We start from the raw sequence: 12,858 nt of genomic DNA on the forward strand, positions 1-12,858 counted from the left end.
TCCTCCTTCCACCACATTTCCTTATCTTCTTTCCTCCTTCCAGATGACACACCTAGCACCTTCCTACCTTTCTACCTGATCACTTCTGCTGTAGTTTCCCAGTCATCTGGAAATTCTTCCTGACCACCCAAAGCCTGTCTCAACTTCTGTCTGAATTCCTCACGACATTCTTTCTTTTGCAACTTCCACCACTTGGTCTTCTTTTCTGTCTTTCCTCTCCTCTTCTTCCTGTCCACCAGAGTCATCCTACACACCACCATCTGATGCTGTCTGGCTACACTTTCTCCCACCACCACTTTGCAGTCTCTACCATATATAACTCTAATTCCTCCCTTCTGACAGTGTGTTCATCAACTAGCAATGGCATCCAGTGTAGATGTGAGGAGCAATTTGCTTGGCCATACAGCACATGTGTCACTTATGGAGCCTGTGATCACATATCCAGTGGCATTTGTAAATGTATCAATGCCGTGCCAGCTGAACTTCAGTCCTGCCAACCATTATCAGGTAATCAAGCTGTCATTTGTAAAATTAAATTTAATCACAATGAATTCAGAGCCATACATTTCTTGTTGCTATTTATCACTATTCACCAGGTTCCTCTTAACCCCAGCAGTATGATCTGCAGTAACGTTTGATAGTTTGTTTCTTTGCTTCACTGTTCTTGGCTTTATTGTTTTGCTTTGCAGAATACTAGACCTCTAGGCCAGACTCTATATTTATTTTTGCCACTTTGTCTTATTTCATTCCCCCTTTGTTGAGTTTAAGGTCTTGCCTAATAGATCCTTGTTCTTATCTTGGTTGCAAGGTTTTCAGCTTAATTACTGTTGTTAAAGACCTCTGACCATGTTTCACTGTGGGTTGTACTTACGTACCTGCCCTGCTATAAGTGTTTCATCAAAACACCATAAAGATGCTACGGAAATCCTTTGTCTGTATTTAGGTTTGCACTTTAAAACTGTGAAAAGCAGAGTCTTTCAGTATCTTTAAACTTCTTGTTTTGGTTTTCCATTCTGCAACATCATTGTTTTCGTTCACTTTCAGTCAGTGGACACAAACATTACTGCTAAGGAATAATATTGTTTCATATCTACTGAATGTCTAAAAGGTCAAGTTCTATCAAGTTCTAAGCTGATATGGAGATGTTAGTCCTGTCTTTACATCTTGTTTGCACCACCCCCAAAGTGTAAAATCAATTGCAATTAAAAAGAAAAACAAAAAAAAAAAAACTGAAAATTATATAAATCTATAATTAAAAGGTAGGTTTACATTATGGTTTGAGTGGCGATGCCTGTTTGGTGCTTTTATTTTTTGTGGTTGGCTTCCTGTTTCTTTCAGTTCACATGCCCCAGCTCATCAGTTTATTGTTTACAGCTGCTACTATCTCCTGGTCCTGCCCCGTATTTATACACCCTGTTTCCCACTGTTTGGTTGCTGGATCATTAATGTTCACATGCCCTGAGTTTGCCCTGAGTTTTTGTGTTCATGCTGGATTACTGCTCTCTGGCTGCGCTAGGCTTTGGTTAGTTCCATGTTTGCATTATCCACTCTGGACTCTCGATTTATTATCTGTTAGTCGTCTGGCACTTAGCTGAGTTTTCTCATTTCCTGATTGTCTCGCTACGAGCAGCGCCTGAGTACTGTTTGTTCGCCTCCTGTTTTTTTCCATCCATCTGAACCCTTAACTCTTTGAATGTCTGGTGTGCTATGAGCGTGGCATCTGCCTCTTACCTGCCGTAAAGCCCAAGTTCCAACAAGCTTCTCCAGTGTGCTCAACTCCTGACCTCCTTCATGCTGTGCCAGTGTGTTTTGAGTAACCTGCTCGCCTGCTGTGCTGTGGAGCGAGTGCTCCAATGCTGTGATTAGTCTACTCATCTGTTATCCTGGTCCTCTGGTCCTCCTGGGCACTGCTGCTCGTCTGTCTACTCACCTGTCATCCTGGTCCTCTGGTCTTCCTGTGTCCCTCCTGCTGCCGGCTCTCCTGCTCGTCTTCTGGTTCCTGTGTCCCTCCTGCTGCCGGCTCTCCTGCTCGTCTTCTGGTTCCTGAGCCCCTTCTGCTGCCGGCTCTCCTGCTCGTCTTCTGATTCCTGTGCCCCTCCTGCTGCCGGCTTTCCTGGTTCTTTGTCCTCTTGGTCTCCTCCTGGTCGCCTCGTCCCTCCTGGCTCTTCATCCCCCTGGTTTCTCTTCTTGCCTATCCTTGGTTGTTCCCTGCCTGCTTGTCTTCCTGGCATCCTGAATACCTGTGTTTTGTTAATTAAAACTGCTTTCTTTGGTTCCCACTCCTCTGGTCTCTGTGTCTGCCTCTGGGGTCTGCCCTCATGAACCGTAACACTTTTTCTCATTCTGTGCCAAATATTGATGTTTTTTTCAGGTATCTTTTGTATCCCATACTGATGCTAAAGGGTGCCTTTCATTACAGAACATTATTAGCGTTATAGAAAAACATGGTTATGAATGTGGTTAGGTTTAGGAAAATATAGTGGCTTGGGTTAAAACCCACACTGATTAAGAACTATTGTGTTACACACTGGAGGCAAACTCCACTCTGCCTTGGAAAAGTTTGATGTTTTGTTTGACCCACCAATGCCAAACACTTCCTAGCACAAACTTTCTCTTTTCATATACTACAACCTCTCTGGGCATCAAATACTGAAGCAAGTGAATATGCTGTTGAAAACCCTGTGTCTCTCATGTGGAGACCAAAGGTAATCTTAGGCATCCTTGTGAGATGCTAAAGGTGCTTCACATATTTTCAGTATTTGACACCTTGGGAATGAGGACAGGCTGAGCAAGAAAGAGAAAGAGACCCTTATGTAGCAAAAAGAAAATGATCCCTCACTGGCTTCCCACCCAATATTTGATGTTCTTGGCATTACAAATCCCAAATACAATGCTTATTTCCTTTGAATTTTTTTTATACTTGCTTTTTGTATATTATTTTTACTTTATATTTTCCTGTTGCAGTGGCTGGTTGTACAGTAGCCCTCAGGCCTTAAATACATGAAGTTCAGTGTGCTCTTCAAAGGGACATCAGCCCACCCAGGACACAACTTTAGGTTTTACCTTCGGGACCACATCTAAATGATATGCACAGTGATGTCTCCAGAGTGGCATGTCCTGAAAACAAAAAGCATCCTAAATCATGTTATATTTTTCCTATAGCACTACTAGCACAGGTTGAGTATGAAGTCGATGTGGAGCTCATTCTGAAAGATGCTGGGGTAGTGGACTACCTTAGAAGACTACTGAGCAATGGCAGTTTTTTCCTGGCTCTGGGTCCTACTGTGAATGTGACAAATATTAGCATCACCACAGGTAAGAAAGGAGTTCCTTCTGGTGTGAAAACCATGGGTGTTCATTTAGTGAATCAAGGTGGAGGGTGTTAAGTTATTTACGCTTTCCATGAAACATTCTGATGATTTTCTATGTATATTCAGATGTGGTTTGCCATTTTTTACAAAACCATTTTCTATATTACAGATATTACTGTTTATTAAAAATAGGGTTTTCCCTGGTTGCCTCCATTACATCAATGCATAATCGAGTGTTCATCTTGTAATTTGTCACCTATTAACTCCACTTATCTGAAGTAATACAGCAGCTAAAACTTTCCATTCACTTTTCTGACGAAGAAATTGGTCAAATTTATCTTTAACCCTTTTTACACATTATAGTGACCATAACAAGTTTTTCCAGTGGCATGATGGTTCAGTGGTTAGCTCTGTTGTCTTACAACAAGAAGGTTATGGGTTCAAGCCCCACTCATCCCAGAGCCTTTCTGTGTGGGTTTGCATGTTCTCCCTGTGCCTGGTTCTCTCTGGGTACTTCTCCTACAGTTCAAAGACTTGCAGCGTAGGTTGATTGGTGACTCTAAATTGACTGTGGGAGTGGTTGTTTGTATCTGTCAGCCCTGTGATAGACTGGTGACCTGTCCAGGGTGTACCCCACCTCTTACCCATTGTCAGCTGGGATTGGCTCCAGCCCCCAAGCAAATGGCACATTTGTGAATGGATGAGGAAACCATCTGTTGTTAGCAATAGTGGAAGACTGTTATTCTGGTCAGACCATATTGCTATATTACCTACAACAAACCTCTCCATATTTGTGATTAAACCCCATAATTTAGATCAAGAATCCCTCAGAATAAAACATCACTTCCAAAATGTCTACTTTGGGCTTGTGAACATTACAGTACAAATGACTGTAAAGTTTCCGGTCTATACAATAAATGCTTAGCTAATCACAGCACTGAAATAGCCCTTATGAGACTAATTAATCCCCTTAAGAACACTGTGATTCAAAGACAGTTTTTGTTTTGGTGAGACCTTTCATACTCTTGTTTTAATGCAAAGATGTAAACACCCTTTTTGCCCATCCAGAGTTTGTAAGTGATCCCAACCTAAACAGTTTGGAACAGTTTAATATTGTAGCATAGTCTAGCTTGAGGAAGGAGCTGGAGACCGAAGTTGCCGTTTTGTCAGCACAGTGGCTGCTTTATTATTTCACACACCAAATGAACACAGAACACACTCACAATCCCCACCAACCCAGAACTACTGTATATACTACCCATCAAGTGTATCTTCACCCTTAACATTACAATATTTAACAATGTGTTTGTTTTTCACCCTGCTTGTTTTTCGGGGTAAAATTGCTGGTTTTGTCCTTTATTTTGAAATATATATTTGCTGAATAGTGTTGGGACTCCAGCCAAATCACTGTTTTGGTGCAAAATTAAAATATTGTAGTAACTATCAAGAATAACAAGTGCTGTACAGGTCATGATTAAATGACTTCAGAGCCAGAAATCATCACTAGAAACTCAGCCACTGTTTTGTTTGAGATCTTGCGAGTTGGAGCATAGCCGTACCAAGAGTATTAAATGTGAACAGTCCAAATATGTAACTGCACTGTATGTCAACAAGAAAATTCTTCCTTGGCTTCAAAGATACTGAGGCCTGTGCACACATGCACAAGTTAAAATTCAACAAGTCTGCAGTTACAGGGAAGTACATGGGACCGTTGCCTGCCAAGTGAGCAAACACAAGTGGCCTATCAAAAATTGATCTAATAGCTGTGTTTTTAATGTTTTGTATAATTATAAACCGTGTATAATTAATAACCAAAAGGCTATTGAATTATCAAAGTACTCTAAATTGCTCTCTCTCTGTTTTGCCCATATTGTATGTTTTTTTTTTCTTGTAGTGTGTTACCCAAATGGCAGCAACTTCCAGTGCCAATGTGAGGATAATTATGTTTGGTCATATAGAAACTGCATTACATATGGAGCCTGTGATAAGATCACTGATGACACATGCAGCTGTATCAGCAGAATCCCGTCTAATGAGCAGTACTGCCAACCAAAGACAGGTGACGCTTACTTTATGCTTATTTGAAGCTTGACTCATCTGGGTGATGACATGTGTGTCACCCAGAGGATTCTTGCAGGAGACTGAATGGGCATTTCTGTGTAAAGGAAGCGTGGAGGGTTATAAGATAAATGTCATTTAGATATGCTACCAATTCTACCAGTCTTAAAACATTGTTGGCCAAGTTCCCCTTAAAGGTGTCCCCTTATTCTTTTATTTTCTGCTTCTCCTCCAGTTGTTTATGAATACCTCATCTCTATTGAGTTGAATGTCTCAGATGCTGCAGTAATAAATCAACTGAGGACCATCCTGAGCAACATCAGCTACCCCATCAGCATCAACAGCCACATACAAATCTATGACATTCACATTTCTACAGGTAGGATTAATAAGTGAGTCAAAAATTTGAATTGTAGACACATAAGACATAGTATATACTATAAATGTTCAGTTCTCTGAGTGACCAGAAAAATAGCAAATAGCATGTTTAGAATCAGCATCAACAACCACATGCAACTCTGATGTAAATAATAAAACAAAATGCAGGATAATTATAGAGCTTTAGTGATTTCCCAATGAGAGGTTCACTCAGGAGAATGTAAAGTACTTAAAATTATCTCTATTTTTACCAGCTGCAACATTAAAGCAATGAACACACAATAGTTCTATTATTATTATCCAATAATACAATAAACATTCATGTGATATGTACCAATCTACATAATGAATAGGCTACCTTTACTTCTGGTACTGCAAGTAAAGATTCCCTGCTAATATTTTTGTACTTTTTACTTAAGTAAAATTTGAATGCACAGTAACAGTAGAAATAGTAACATTAGAAATGCTGAAAATAAAAATAGGAACTGTGTATATTACTGCATGATTAAAATCAGCACCAGCAACTACAGTACATACAAATCTTGTTGTTCTTTATTTCCTGGTTGTTTTTCTTGATTCCTCTCCATACTATTCTTTTTTGTCTTATCCCTAGGTATCTTTTTTTTGACTTGTGTCTCAGGGATAAACTGTGGAAGGTCTATTCTTGTTCTTGATTGTCTCTTACATACTATATTTTTGTCTGGTTTCTAGGTACCTGGATCTTGTTTTCTCAAATATGTGTATGGTGTTTATTCTATGGTGTCATGTTGTTTTGTCCCTTACTGATGCTGGAACACTGGAATTTCCCGACTCTGGGATCAATAAAGTTCTACCTGACCTTACCTTACCTTACATACAAATCTATGACATCAACATTTCTACAATAATGACTGAACATATACTGTAGTAGTTGTTTTTGTGCTCTGGATGTGATCACAAAACACATTATTAATGGTTATATTATCACAGGAGAAAGAACAGACTTATTTGCATAATCTGGTTGAAATTCATAATGTTGCATTATTGTGAGCGCTTGAAGATCCAATCATCAGTAAAGTGTATTTCCTGGAAAAAGGAATGCTCTTAAAATTGATTGCATGGGCAATTACAGTTGCCACTGTGGGAAAAAAGTGTTTACATGGCCCTCGAAACAAGTCACAGCTTAACCGTGCACGTGCACGCATGCACTTCATAGGTATGCTCTGATACTTCATCAAATAGCACTACACCTCTGAGTTAAAGTAAAGATATATGCTTTTACTGTTTTCAAACAGATCACTTTATATGTCCTCCAACAACTCCAACCACTACCACTCCTAATACCACAAGCCCCACCACAACAACTACTACAGCTCATGCTACAGTTAATTCCATTATCCCTACCATGATGAGTACCATGGCTACTACCACTAGGCCTCCCACTAGAACTACAACAGCTACTACCACTGTCCCCACCACAACCACTACCACAGCTACTACCACTGTCCCCACATCAATGACTTCTGCAGCTACTACCACTGTCCCCACCCTGACAGCTATCCCTACCACAGTGATCACTGAGGCTGCTACCACTGTGCCTCCCACAACGCCTATTATGACAACTACCACTATCCTTTTGAAGACAAATACAATTCATACCACAACTACTGCCGGCATCCCCACCGCAACTACCGCCGGCATCCCCACCGCAACTACCACCACTTTCCCTGCCACGATGATTACCATGTCTACTACCACTATCCCCCCAAGAGGGACTACTTCAGGTGCTACTACTATCCCCACCATAACCACTACCACTACTACTTCCAGAATCACTGCAACCAGTACCTTATCAACAACCACAACAACTGTTATCTTGCCAACGCCAGCACCAGGTAGTGTTTTATTTACAAGGAGGCACTATGGATTATCAAGTATCTACTAGTATGACACTGAATACAAAAATAATAATTTTAAAAAGGGATGAAAATAGCTACCAAAATACAATTTGTTAAATTATCTGCTGTTTATGAAATTACATTGAATACCAGTGCCTGATGAAATACTGGTCTGTATATTCCAGCAGCCACTTGGTTTCTCAGAGCTAATGCAACAAAACTGTTCAGTTTTTAGAGTAATGGCTTCACGGTATTCTTTTTGGACCAAGATTTTAGGAAAAAGGCCTCTCTAAACTTTAAGTTACACTTCTCTCCTCTCATGTGTATTCTTTTGTGTCATGTCTGGCTATTTTACTGGTGTTTATCAGTGCCTATAGATCACAAAAGGTGAAATATTTATCAATTGCTCATGTTTTTCATCTTTTTTTTTTATATATAAACAGTATATGGGGTGGAAATGACAGTCACCTTAAATATGACCTACACTACAGAATTAAACAATGCATCAAGTCTTGAATTTAAGAAGCTTAACTCAATGATTCATCCAGTGGTAAGTGTATCACAGCTAATTGTCAATTTGTATTTTCAGTTGTTTGTGTTCTACTTATCTAATCATTAAATATGTCTCTTCACAGTTGGAGAAGCAATATAAAGGAATCACAGGCTTTATCAACGTCTTTGTGAAGGGGTTCAGGTGCAGTATTGCAGTTCTTTTGAATTAACAATAATTTGGAGGCTACATTCCACCTCACATGTTTGGTTTTTGTTTTTTCTTACAGAGAAGGAAGTGTAATTACAGACTTTGTTGTCCAGACAACACAAGTTAGTGTGGATGAAATAACTGAAGCAAATAATAAACTCCCAGAAGCAATGAAGCCCATTGCTCCTGTCATTGGCTCAGTTTCTACATTTTACAAAAGTAAGTTACAAAAAGCTATAAATTTATTATTTGTCTGCAAAATTTCCTAATCAAACTTAAGTGAAAACATTTTAGAGCTTTCATTTGCCAGTTAAATTTGGCTCCCAGTGCAGCAAGTCATTTGTCTTTATAAGATTTCTTGAAATAAGTCAAGGATGGCACAGCTGTGGTGGTTAGCACTGTTGCCTCACAGCCAGAAGGTTCCGGGTTTAAGCCCGGGCTGACCCAGGGGTTTTTCTGTGAGGAGTCTGCATGTCTTCCCTGTGCCTGCTTGATTATCTTGTAATGTGGGACAGACTTTAGTCATTAGTCATTTTGACACTGAGATTCTGCACTACAGCCATTCCAAGGGGTTGTCAATATCCTGCCCTTGTGCTGCTCATACATATCAAGCTAAGGGCGAGTATAATCACGAGCCAGCCTGTGAGTTCAGACAGCAGACTGGCATTCACACCAGAGGTGAGGCGTGACATTGCTCTGTGTCAACTGTGATATAAATTTTGCACCGGTAGTCTACACACCAAAACAACAATGGTGGGAGAGATAAGTGTGGATGTAGTTTTGTTGGCTCTTCAAAGCTTTTTTTTTCACTTCACACAAAATTGTGTGGCATGGTTCTGTAAATTTTGGTTCTCATGAATGAATCTCATGGTTCTTGCAATGTGTGTGAATTGTCATGAGTAATAACTGTAATCAACATGTTTGTGATATCAGGAATGCTTTGACCTTTAAGTTAGAGAGAAGCTGAGAACAGTTCAAGGCAGAGAGGCATGCAAAATTGAAACACCGGTGATAGTGTTGCGCACATATTACATCATCAAAATGTAGCACTTGGTCCTGGACTGCTGGCTCACCCTTTCTACACAAAGCATGTTTCCCCTTTGTTTCACCTCTGGTACTACCTCTCAAAGTAGATCAGAAGCAGAACAAAAATGGCTCACCATCCTGGCTTTGCACCTTACACACAGAAAACAAGACGGAATAAGGGCATACCAATCCCGCCCTGAAAAGGCAGTGTTTAAGGGTCTATTGTGTTTCTGCCCCAGTTGTACATGATCCTGTCTCCACTTCTGAAGGCCTCCTCATTAGCATGATGAAGCTGCTTAAGTTTTACTGTAAACTTTACCTGTTGTTGTTGTTGTTGTATGTGTAGAAGATCATGGTAGGCAAACATGTCCTCACAAAAACTAATATGATATCACCATGACAGTGAGTTCATCCTGGTCTGTAAAAGCAGGCTCAAAAACATTCCAGTTTATACAGTCAAAGTAGGCCTGCAGCTCTGACTTTGCATCATTGGTCCACCTCTTCACTATTTTAAACACAGGCTTTGCAGCTTTATGTTTCTGCCTGTAGGTCGGGATGAGATGCATGTGGTCAGACAGTCCTAAAGCTGGACGGTGGACAGAGTGATAGGTGGCCTTAATTTTTCTGTATACCAGTGGTCCAGTGTGTTTTTATTGCTGACAGGACAACTGACATTTTCCTGGGTAAAATTGTTATGCGGACAGCTCGATGGAGATGGAAGCCTGACAGGTGAACTGCGCTGTCTGGAATGAACTCACTGAACTCTCAGCGAAGTACAGAGCAGCAGAAGGGGAGACGTCAGAGTTAGTCTGGTTAACAAGAAGTGGTTCATCTATTTTGTTGGCTAGTGAGTAGAGATTTGTTAGGTGGATAGATGGAAGCAGCGTTTGTGTTCCATGTTGTTGTTTCAACAGCGCAACAGCAACCAGAGCACCCCACCCCCAATCTGAATAGGACATAAACCACTGTAAATACTATTATTATAAAATGGGATGAAATATGACAGGTTGAAAGAAAAATGAACTTAACAAAAGTCAAAATCTTTATATTTGGTATTTTTTCTTATATACCATCGTGCAAGCCCAAAGACTTGAAGCAATATTATTTGCCTTGAATCAAGAACTCAAAATAAGTGTTAAAGCATAGCAGAGGTCCTGTTAAAGATATGCCCCATTTCTAGGAAAGGATTATCCCAAATAAAGTAAAGATGGCTAATTAGAATAAGGCAAGTGAAAATTACTTGAATTAAGACAAACATCCATCCATAGTCAGCACTAGATAACCCAATAGATAATCCAATTCATCCTCAAAACAAGTCACACCAGATTTTAAATCAAAATATAGGATTGTTTGTCCTTGCGGCTCATCTTACTTACTTTTAGATATATCAATATTGTGGTGTTTCAGTTAAATTTGATTGAATTCCTGACTTTTCTCTTTTATTTTCTCCTAAAGGTCCAACTCCAATTATCTCTCCAGACTTGACTTATACTGGTCAAAACATGACGCTGAGATGTGGTCCCCCTCCTGACAGCATTAATCTGGGACAAATTTCTGGTTCTGTGTGGAGAGCTAAAGGGCTAGAAATTAGACATGGTGGAAGGATTGACATATCCAATACTAGAAATGAGTCAATGCTTACAATTAACAATGTCATTCTTGCTGATAGTGGTAAGTCAAAGCTAGCAGAATTCTTTAATTAATAAGGAACCAGGAACTAAGAAATCACTATACAATTTAATAATACAGTAGTCAAGTATAGGCCATAAAGACCTGGATTCAATACTGTTAATTAAGATCATATAAAGTAAGTAGTTTGGGAATAGAACATTGTGAAAAGGCTTTATGGCAAGTGCTTGCTGTGCTACAGTATCCATATTATCAATCTTCTCCTTACTATGACATGTAGTCAAGATGTAATCAACATATTTAGTCACAGCCATAGTGAAATACTGATATACCAGCAATTATCCACTTTACTTTGTTATATAGTGTCCCAGTGCAATCATTTATATCTACTTCTGTTATTAATCACAGGACCATATGAATGCATTCTGAGGGGCCAAGGAATAGATTTCCTCCAGGAAGGAGTTGTAAGAGCAGATCAAATCAAACAAGCTCCCATCGTGCGACTACGTAGTGAAATTAACATTAAATGCAATGAAGAGCAGATATCACTACTTACGTGTTGTGTGCAGCACCCCTACACAGTCCAGTGGTTTCAAAGCACAACACCTTTAAAGTCAAGTAAGTATGAAGTGATGTTGAAAACTCATCATTCTAGTCATGCTGAGTGGTTGAACATGGCTGTTAACAGTTTATCTTATTCAAAACACTCTTAAATGTTCACAGATTCTGCTAACAATAGTGAAGAGTCCTGCATCACACAAAATTACAAGCCAGAAAACTGCAGCGGAAAAACAAGTTTTATATGTAGAGTGGTTAAACCACGGGGTTATGAAATGACAATGACAGTGACGACATTCAGTGACAGTAAGATCATCATAACATTACTATAACTTTGCTATTCCTTTGCTGTTTTCATCATATTTCTTTCTAATATGTTATGTCAATTTCAAGGTGTTAAATGTAATGATACTCAGTATGGGACTGGACGAAAAGGGGACAGATCAAGCTCAGAGTGTAAAAAAGGTCAAGAGGGGAGCAAGACTGCGGTCTGTCAGGAAACAGGAGAGTGGAAACTTGTGAGAGACACATGCATCACAACAAAAATCAAGGAATTATTAATTGAATCACAGGTAGGTAATCTACTAAACTGCTTGAGAACTTTGGGGCTTGCCTGGAGTGAGACAGTACAATGCTTGAGTGTCTAATTACTGATGAATTTGGATGATGGGTAGATAATGTTTGTCTTGTATGGAAGAGGAATAGGGCCACTATAAAAAATTTGAGTTCTAATGTTTTTCTCAGAATTCTGACTTTAAACTTTTTTTTAAACAGAAATAAAAATTTTGAGAGAAAAAAATAAGTCAGTCAGTGCAACGTACACTGGTGGCATGTGATGCGCATAAAAACACCTGCTCTGATTATTTTTTATGCAAGCAAATCAGAGGCAAACTGACATGCAACTGACTAGTAATAACCAATTTCAGAAGTCCCACACTGAACTTGCACTGTTCCTGGAGTGTGCTATGTGACACGACGTCCCCAGTGTGTGTGTTATTCAGTTTTATTTCCATTGTCATGACACCATGTCCATACATGTTGACAGAGATGTGTTTATTTACAGGCTAAAAAACTTTAAAAAAAAATTAAAATCAACATAAAGAAAAGTAAAATACATCAGCTTAATGTAGCCAACAACAAAAGTAATAGTGATCCCCATTAATAAGAACAATTATGCGTTATTTGAAAACATATAAATAAATACATATGTGGCTCATGAAGACAGTTCTTCAGTGTATTGTAGAAGAAAAAATTAAAAACAGGTAATGTATACATAAACAAAAAAGTGTATTATCTGTGACATATACTGTATATATATATA

General features: G+C 39.3%; 1 protein-coding gene and 1 long non-coding RNA gene across 2 annotated transcripts in view; both read left to right on the forward strand.

Moving 5' to 3' along the window:
- The window catches only part of LOC109952788 (adhesion G protein-coupled receptor F5-like), a 21,692-nt gene that overhangs the window by 6,060 nt on the left and 2,774 nt on the right, over positions 1–12,858 (forward strand). Inside the window, exons 3-9 of the mRNA XM_020588037.1 lie at positions 343–507; positions 3,163–3,315; positions 5,206–5,370; positions 5,605–5,748; positions 7,369–7,621; positions 8,404–8,543; positions 11,931–12,109. Coding sequence (XP_020443693.1) covers positions 343–507; positions 3,163–3,315; positions 5,206–5,370; positions 5,605–5,748; positions 7,369–7,621; positions 8,404–8,543; positions 11,931–12,109 — 1,199 coding nt within the window. The remainder of the gene's footprint in view (positions 1–342; positions 508–3,162; positions 3,316–5,205; positions 5,371–5,604; positions 5,749–7,368; positions 7,622–8,403; positions 8,544–11,930; positions 12,110–12,858) is intronic.
- LOC109952796 (uncharacterized) lies at positions 8,136–8,488 on the forward strand. The gene is made up of 3 exons (XR_002273813.1): positions 8,136–8,174; positions 8,260–8,318; positions 8,404–8,488. It is a non-coding gene; the product is annotated as an uncharacterized LOC109952796 (long non-coding RNA).

Source organism: Monopterus albus, unplaced genomic scaffold, assembly GCF_001952655.1.
Source record: "Monopterus albus unplaced genomic scaffold, M_albus_1.0 scaffold497.1, whole genome shotgun sequence".
NCBI classification, from domain to species: Eukaryota; Metazoa; Chordata; class Actinopteri; order Synbranchiformes; family Synbranchidae; genus Monopterus; species Monopterus albus.